The 8,697-nt window shown below is 58.0% G+C and overlaps 1 protein-coding gene across 1 annotated transcript; it reads right to left on the reverse strand.

The window, feature by feature from the left end:
- Positions 1 to 1,012: 1,012 nt before the first annotated feature.
- SHROOM1 (shroom family member 1) lies at positions 1,013 to 8,254 on the reverse strand. Its single transcript, XM_032592840.1, has 8 exons — positions 8,109 to 8,254; positions 3,715 to 4,723; positions 3,569 to 3,624; positions 3,130 to 3,339; positions 2,372 to 2,938; positions 2,137 to 2,272; positions 1,758 to 2,030; positions 1,013 to 1,638 (listed from the first exon to the last, which is right to left on the reverse strand). Exons 2-8 carry the CDS (start codon positions 4,684 to 4,686, stop codon positions 1,306 to 1,308), a joined length of 2,547 nt encoding a protein of 848 aa, XP_032448731.1. The 5' UTR covers positions 4,687 to 4,723; positions 8,109 to 8,254; the 3' UTR covers positions 1,013 to 1,305.
- Positions 8,255 to 8,697: the final 443 nt, after the last annotated feature.

Consider the following 8,697-nt stretch of genomic DNA (forward strand, 5'->3'; position numbering starts at 1 on the left):
CTCTACGGGCCAAGAGGCAGAAATAAGTAGATTCCATCCAGACTATTTCAAAGCGAGCTGCCCTGCTAGGCAGAGGACTTTGGAGCGGAGGCCCCGCCCACAGTGTTCAAAGGAGAGAAGCAAAGCATAATGTTAGAACCCACAACTGCCTCAGCAGGAGCCCCATATGTTTTTTATAAAAAGGCACAATGTTAGCATTGTTCTATGCTCAATAGCCCGACTGTTATAACTAATGCTTTGTTATGAATACGACCATTTAAAATTCCCAACCAGTTGCACTTAGTGACAATACGCATCAGAAAACAAGCCCAGAAGCAGAGATTTCTCACTTTGGGGTCAGTTGGCTTTAAATACACATACACATGCCTTTTAGTGTGCCCAGCTTCCAAAAATACACCGAACATTTGCATGAACTATGTTCTCAGCCCTGGCGTTTGCAGCTGCAAATACTAAAGCACATTCTCACATGTATATTTGAGAACTTAACATTGATTCTGTGTACACAGGGCTGATGTGCAAATAGAGGGGAGTATGTGTCCTCTGTTTCGTTCCACACCAGCACCTTCCTCCCACTCCCAACCCCAAGGCACCCCCACCCCAGCCTCTCTAGCATACAAGCTCAGCTGCCTCTCCAGGTCCTCAGCCCCCACATTCTAGGTTTCCAGGGCCCTCATGCCTCACCTTCAATTTGAGGTAAAACCCAGCAAAAGAGACCTGGATTCGGCCAATCAGGCCTAGGCTTTTGTGGTAGTGACGCAGTCACCAGAACTGGGAAGGATTACTGGTGGCAACTGAGTTGAGGGCCCAGCATTCCCTTGGTCGAGACCGGTTTCAAGCCTGTATAGTCTTCCTAGGGATTCCCACACCTGACTGATGCCCTCCAACAAATCCCTCTTTTGCTCTACTCAGGCAAGGCTGGTGTCCATGGTCTGTAAACAAGATCCCTCCAGGTGACACACATTTCTCACATCAATTATTAAGAGAAAGAAAGAAAAGACAAGTAAAAAGACCGTTTTTCATCTTAAATTTAAATGCTCCTCTAATTTGTCTCCTCTCCCTCCAACCAGCCTGGACTGAGTCTCTCATCACAAAAAGGGGAAATACTGCAGTTGTAAAAATCCATAAATTAATTACCAAATAATCCACAAGACTTGGGTAAGACCACATGAAAACACTTAGAAGAATTTTGGGAAGACCCGGTCAGGGTCTTCCCCGCCCCAAGGGAAAAGCACCGAGTAAACAAGCGTCACCCCCAGTTATGTCGGTGAGGCGCAGAGAAATGCTCCCCACCCCCACTGCCTGTAATTAGATGAGGGGCAGAGGGAAAGACGGTTTATCTGGAGAACGGGTCTCTGGGGGCAAGGTCATCCTGGGAGGCAGGGGACGACGGCCAAGGTCGCTCCTGACGGCGTCCAGTTGGTCCTGAAGGAACCGGACCCGCTCGTCTAGGCTGCGCTGCTGGGCCAGAACGGCGGCCTTGCCCGCCAGCAAGGCGCGATAGGCGCGCAGCTCCTCCGCGGGCAGGGCCTTCACCAGCACCTCCCGCAGGGCCCGCTCGCGCCGCGCCACGTGCTCCTTCAGCTCCTTGGCGTCTTCCTGCTGCCGTTTCAGGAGACCGAGTCGCTGCAGCAGAGAGGCCTGCAGTCGCAGGGAGAGCGCGCCGTGAGCAGGGAGATGGCGCCGTGGTTCCCAGGATGGTCCCAGAAGCCGGCAGGCCCCTCACCACCCCGCGCTCCCCCGGCCGGAACCCCTGTCACCTGCTCGTCTGGGTCGCCGTCTGCGCCCTCCCGGGCCAGGGCGCGGCGCACGCGGGCCAGGCGACTGCCCAGCAGCAGCAGCAGGCCAAGCACGCGCTCTAGGTCGGCCATGAACCTGCTGAACCGCTCTAGGTCGCCGGGTGCACAGGTCTGGCCCACCACGGCCTCCAGAGCAGCCCCGCGCCTGGCCCAATCCTGGGCCACCCGGTGCAGCCGCTCCTGTTCTGCCTGAAGGTCCCGCAGCATCTTTTGGAGGAGATTGGCTAGCTCCATCTGCAGGGAGGGCGTGGGTACTTAAAGGTGAGGCCAGACTCTGAATTCTTAGCCCATACTCTGGGCTCTTGCCCCACCCAGTCTCCACCACCCCCTCCACACTCACTTTCTTGGCTTCGATGCTGTTTGGATCAGGGAGACCCTGACCACAGGGTTGGTCAGGCACAGGGTGGGTGGTATGGTTTTCAGACCTCATCTCCTGAGAAGTTGGCCAGAGCTGGCTGGAGCTAAATAGATAGCACCTGGGTACAAAACCAGAGCTCCCTGGGTTATCCTCCCCGCCACCCACCAGAGTGCAGGGACTTAGAATCCCCCTAGTCCCTAGTACCCCCCACACTCACCCTGGCTCAGGAGTACCAGCAGCGTCCTTTCCAGCCTCCTCACCGGCTGGCCTCATCGCAGCCCAGACCTCAGCTAAAGGAATCAGCCCATCTAGCAGACCCAGGGGTGGCTCTGGACTGGGACAGGAAGTGAGTGTGTCACTCATAGAGGGATCCAGTCTGGCCAGCTCCTGAACCAGCTCCTCAAGGCGCAGACTGTGCCATGTTGGCCTGGAAACAGGCTGGCCAGTGCCCCAAGCTAGGGAAGTACGGCCAGGAGCACCTGGGGTACTGTTGCCTGGAGGTTCCAGGACATCAACTGGAAGAGGTTTGAGGGGGTCTGTAGCTGCAAGTGGGTCAATGGTCAGCAGTCCAGTGGGGTTGAAGGTTGGAATGTCACCATTTGCAGTCCCAGGGGGGCTACAGCATGTAGTCCTGGAAATGCTCACAGAACCATTTATCCTCCGCCAGCTGTCATCTGCCCCTGCAGTCTCTGGGTGCTCATGGAGGGGGTGCTCTGGGGGGACTCCAGCTTGGTCAACCCCCTGGCCCAAGCCGGTTTCATACTGCTGGTCAGAGACATGGACACTGGAAGTGGAAGAGACAATGAATAAGAAAAAACTCTGTCCAAAGACAAGCACTGGCCTCCAAGGGCCACCTGTCTCCATCCCCACAAGCCAGGCTGCCAGGCTGGAGAAGGTTCCATTCCCCTCTAGAATTTTCTTGTTATGTGTGGGAAAGAGGTATCTCATTCAGCTTGGAAGCAAGAGGCAACTCACCTGGTTGGGTTTCCTGTGGGCGCATGGGTGTCTGGAGGTGATCTCATTCTGACCAAGGGGACGTCTTCCAGGAAAACTTCATCATCAGGAAGGGAAGGGAGTCGGGCAGACCCAAGGCATGTCTCTGAGACCCTCTGTTCACGGCCTGCAGGACTGCTCTGGAGGCACTCGGCAGGACACAACACTGCAGCTTCCTTCTGAGTCAGGAACCTGGAGGAAGGGACCCCACACTGACTACCGTGACCAGAAAGGAAGCTCTAGGTGCTGCACCAGAAGACACAGCAGGAGGTGGGGGGAATAGTAAGGGATGTCGTTTGTAAAAGACAAAATCAGAAGGCCCAAACTGAGGGTAGGTGATGGGCCCTCTCTTTTCTTGGACAAGAGCTATGAAAACTGCTTCTCTCCAACTTCTGGTCCCCTGGTGGTCCATGTCTCTCACCTGGAAAGTTTGGTCTGAAACAACAGTCTGGGGGTTTCTGCTCCTTGGGGAGCAACCTGGAAAGGCAAACAGTTGCTTGAAATGTAGCTCAAGTTTTCATTTTCCCAGATGTCCCCTACCCCAAGCCTGCAGCCTATCTTCCACACCTGAACAACGGGCGTGACCCCTCCTGAACCTCCCCAGGGAGCCAAGACTTCGCCTGAAGCGCTCCGACTCCGACTGGAAGGCCTATGGGCGTCACCGAACTTCAGGGACCGCGGTTCTGGATCCTCTGTGCCTCGAGGCTGCGTCTCAGGCAGCCATCTGATCTGGTGATCTTCCAACTCTGCCAGCACCCTGCGCTCCTGGGGCTCGGGCCCGGCAAAGCCAGAGCTGGAGCAGGCGTCACTCGAACATCCCCCCACAGATCCACCGCCTCGACCCACGCGATCCAGCTTCCCTGGCTCAGAGAAGCACCACTTCCGCTGCTGGGTGGCTAGGCGCCCCCGGCCGACTGGTCCCCGCGCGGGAGCCCCAGAGCGCCCCGGCTCCACTTCCCCGCCCGGATGGCTGAGCGAGGCGGAGCGCGGGTGCGCCGCGGGGGGCCGCGCGGGTGCAGCGGGCCGCAGGCGGGCGGGCAGGCTCATGCGGAGCTCCTTGCGCTGGAAGGACGTCTCCCGGAGCACTCGCCGTTGCGCGCCCTGCAGCCGCTGGCGGTAGGCAGCCCGCGAGGCCGGTGGGCTGGGCGGCTCGACGGCCCGCGCCTCCGCCTCCGCCTCGGCCGCCAGAGCAAACAGCAGCGGGGTGGCCTGCCGGCTGAGCGGCCCCGACGTTCCCTGGACTTCTGGGAGCCGCAGCCCACTGCGCGCGGCGGCCGCGGGCCGGGGCTGCGGGGACGCCCGAAGGCCGGCGGCGGGCGCGGCGGAGGCTGGGCCACCCCACACCACGCGCACGTAGTCCCAGTCTAGATAAGGGAGGAGGTCAGTTCCAGGCGACGGCGTGCGCGGCTCTGGAGCGCCGGAGGCCGCGGAGAAAGAGCTGTAGGCCGAGTCGGCGCGCTCGGACAGCCGCCGCAGGTCCAGGCTGCGAGTGGACGAGGCTGGGGAGGCGCGGTCGCCCCCAGGCCCCAGGGCCTCCATGGCTCACAGGTGAGTGCTTAGACCAGCTCCGTGGATCCTGGAAGAACACAGATGGCGCCGTGGGGGAGGAGCCGGGAAAGGCTGGCCACTCCAACAGGGACAGCCAGGTGCTTACACATCCCCTCTTTGGTCACAGGATCTTTAGTGCTGCCATTTCCCGGGTCAGGGATGGCATAGGCGGTGGGGCCAGCCCCTGGGAGCGGAATTTGAGGGCCTTAACTATTCTCCCTTAGCTCAGGGGAAGGAATTGGCAACTGGCCCATTCCCTCCTGGGGTTCTCCTGGCCCGTAGCCCGCCTTTACCCTGGCACCTCCTGGAGCGCTGAGAATGTACCCATATTCCTTCCCTCCCCAACCCAGTCCCACCCAGGCTGCTTCCTGCCAGCTTTGTTAGCTTCTCCATGTGATCCTTCCCTGATAAACAATGGTCAAGAACGTTCTGAGATCACAGGGGAGCCAAGAAAGGGGGGGGGGGGAAGACCCAGGTCAGGTGGTAGGGACAGCTTCACAGCCTCCCTTCCTCCTCTGTGTCAGTTATGTTCCCAGTGCTTTATATAAATATTTATCTTGATCCTTATAACTGCTATCTGCATTTTACAGATGAGGACATGGAGGTTTTTAGGGGGAAATGATTTGCCCAGGGGCACATGGCTGGTAAGAAGCAGAGCCCGGCCTGGAATTTGGGCCTGCCTCCAAGCTTACTGCAGCCAGAATCAATTTCCTAGAAGCAAACCCTGCTGAAAGTCAGTTTACCCTCACACCACCCCCCCAACTGCCTGAGTCCTCCAACAAAGCCCAAACTCCATGGTGGGAAACAGTCACCCTCACCTCCTCTCAAAATACTGGCAGATTCCAGAATAATATGCTCTCTGCTTTGGAGCCTCACACCCCAGACTTTGTCCTGCTACTCCTCCTACTGGAACCAGCTTAAAGGTCTCCAGACCTTTTGGGACCGCCTACGGTGTCCTGAGCTTCCCCCCAACACAGCACTCATCACCCTATGTAATTGTTGGCTTACTTGCAATTCTGATTCCCTCTTCCCATTCCAACCCCTGAGCTTCCAGAGAACAGGCTCTGCACTTACTCATCTCTGTCCCCTCAGTGCCTGGCATGAAGTCGATGTTAAAGAAATAGTTGTTGAATGGCATGGAAAGGAGTAGATTTGCAATGAGGGCATGGAGGGTGGCTTTGGTGGAGAAGGAAGAGAGTTCCTTTGCTTCTGCCCACTCTTCTCTCCCTAGTTGTCTTTTCTGGTGAATGGGGACAGAATGAATGAGGCAACTGCCACTGCCCAGGTTTCTCATGCATTATCAGGAGCAAAAAGAGCAGGCAAGCACAGGTGCAGCAGGAGAGGCCAGAAATCAGTACCTCCCCAGGGCCAAGAAGAGAGAGTGGGGAGGAGTTGCATTGAGTGGGAGTGCATTGAGTCTTGGGAAACTGAGGTTCCATAAGGGCTCTGGAGACTTTGAGGAGGGGAAGGGCTTGCTTTGCCTGAGCTGGCTTGGTAAGGGGTGCAGAGGAGGGTGACTGGCAGCTGGAGCGGGTACTGAAAAGCAGACTTATTTGAGCTGCCTAAACTGGAACTCATGGTCACCCTTCACCCCCTTCCCCAAGGCCCCAGATGCTACAGAGTGCAGGTCACAGGCAGTAGGGGCAGTTAGGAGTGAGGATACAGTGTTTCTTAGAAGGCAGAGGCAGTACCTGCAACGTTCTCAGGAGTGGCTGTCAGCTGACCTGGAACCAGAGCATCTTGACATTGCTGACTTGGAGGCATCTTTATGCCCACTAAGACCAGCCCAGCAGGTTGGTCCTCACGCTCAGGTTTGGGGGCCTCTTTTGCAGAGTGTTTCCACTCTCTGGACTTGAGGAAGACCAGAAGCCACTCTGAGTAGCAGCTCTGGTGAGGACAGTCACCTCCTCTAGGAAACCCACCCTAGGCACCTGGACACTAGCCCTCTCTCTTCCTATTCTGATTCCAGCTTGGGAGTATTGTTTCCTCTGACTCATGCTACCCATGTCTGTCCACTGTTGGCTTCCTGCATCTATAGGCAAGTGACTGTTCAGATACAAAAAAGGTTCCTCCAAAAAGGCCTTGAAAATTTTCTTATTTGTGAGTTATTGTGTTCACCGAGGATTCTGAGGTCACCAAATAAAAACAGCTTGAATGGATAAGAAAATAAAACTGTGTGCACATACGTTTGCTTTTTACCCTTAACTTGTCTTGAGGATACTTTTCTAACGGTGGCCCCAGGAGACTGATAACCATGCAGGATGCTCACTGCTGTGCTATGAGGATGCAGCTCTTTTAGTCTGTTGTGGGGTCTCAACACACAAAGCAAGGAGTCTGCACACTTGATGGGCTGCAGGAGCCTCTTGCTGTCCAGCCAGCCACTGTGGCTGGGGGTGGCCGCACCCCTGGAGCCTTAGCACCCGCATTAGTGTCAGCTGTGGGCGGGGGCTGCAGAGCCAGTACCTACATAGAAGTGAAGTCCAAAGCCTAGAGCTCAAGGAGCTCTTCAGGCCTTCTGCCAAGCCTCTCCAGAGCCGGGGGGTTGGGGGGGGGGCGGGGGGGGGGCAGCATGGAATCCTTGCTAGAAAACTGCCATATGGGGGTCCAGCAGGTGGAGGTCACGTATACTCATCCTCTGAATGAAAGAGCAAGAGAGGAAAAGGAGACCAAGATGACTTCAGTGTTCAGAGCTGGAGGCCTGGGAGGTAGAGGTGCCAGTCTCAGGAAGGAAGAAGTTGAGATGGGGACTGGCCAGGGGTCCAGTGCTCATTCCGTCTGGGGCCTGTGGGCTTTATAGTGTCTGTGGCAAGTTTGGGAAGCTGGGAAGTTGGGATGTGGGTCTAGACCTCAGCAGAGAGGTTGGACGAGGCAAGCAGGCCAACTCAAGTTTTTAGTGAGATGATGTTAGGGAAATAGATGAAGACAGCTTTCTGGCTCCTCAAACCTCACCAATACAGGTAAGGTGACCAGAAGGGTAGACAACCTCACATGATCAACGATGACCAGGAATTAAAGCACACTATCTCAAAGGCCACCTCACATTTGACCTCTCTATGGAGAGGCTGTCCAGGCCACCCCTCTAGGATGGTTATTCCCTCAGAACTAGGCTCACTGTGGGGACACTGCCTGCACCCGCAGTGTCCCTACCACAGTGAGCTTCTGGGTCCAGGGACGCGTCTTGAATGCCAGCGCCCCAGATGTGGGGAAGTTCCGCGGGCTCTCCCATCCCCTGAGGGCCCTTTCTCCAGGCTGGTCCTCCCCGATGGTGCAGCCCGCGCAGCCTCCGCTCTCCGTCGCTCTAGCCCACATAGAGTCCCCAGAGACTCGAGCTCTGGGCCGCGCCGCGCGCAGAAAAGGCGGGATGCTAGCTGCACCCGGGGAGAGGAGGCCGCGGTCGTGGGCGGGCCACATACCTGGGGCTTCGAGCTCTGGAGAGTCGAGGCGGGAGAGAGGCGCAAGCCTGGCGACCACAGGGGGCGGCAGAGTCACGCAGTGTGGCGCGATAGCGGGACCCCGGGGATGCCGGGAGAGCCGATGGCCGCGGGCCGGCACATTTCGGGGCCTTTCCTGTGGAGTGCAGCGTTGGGGAAGGAGGGCTCAGACCCATGCGGGAGACTGCGGGAGCTTGGGCAAGGGGGCCCCGCATTGTTCCGCGACTCGGCGGCCGCAGGGCGGGAGCCGGGGGTCGCGGACAGAGACCCCGCTGCGTGCGCTGGCCACACGGCGCGCTCCCCCGGCAGCCTCAGTCTCTCGGTGTCTGCGTCCTCCCCGCCCGCTCAGCCAAAAGTACCCGCACGCAGGGCCCGACTCGACCCGCGCAGTCCAGACTAGGCGCGGGGCGAACACCTCCAGACTAACGACTCGCGGGTGCTCCGCGGCGCCCCAGCCCCACCCCCCAGCCCTCCCCGCCGCGGGGCGCGTCCTGCCCCCGCTGGGAAGGGGATCCCGCCGGTCGGCCCCGCAGCGTACCTGAACTCCAGCCCGAGACGCGCTCCTGGGCGC

The sequence above is a fragment of the Lynx canadensis genome, chromosome A1 (genome assembly GCF_007474595.2).
Source record: "Lynx canadensis isolate LIC74 chromosome A1, mLynCan4.pri.v2, whole genome shotgun sequence".
Lineage (NCBI taxonomy): Eukaryota > Metazoa > Chordata > Mammalia > Carnivora > Felidae > Lynx > Lynx canadensis.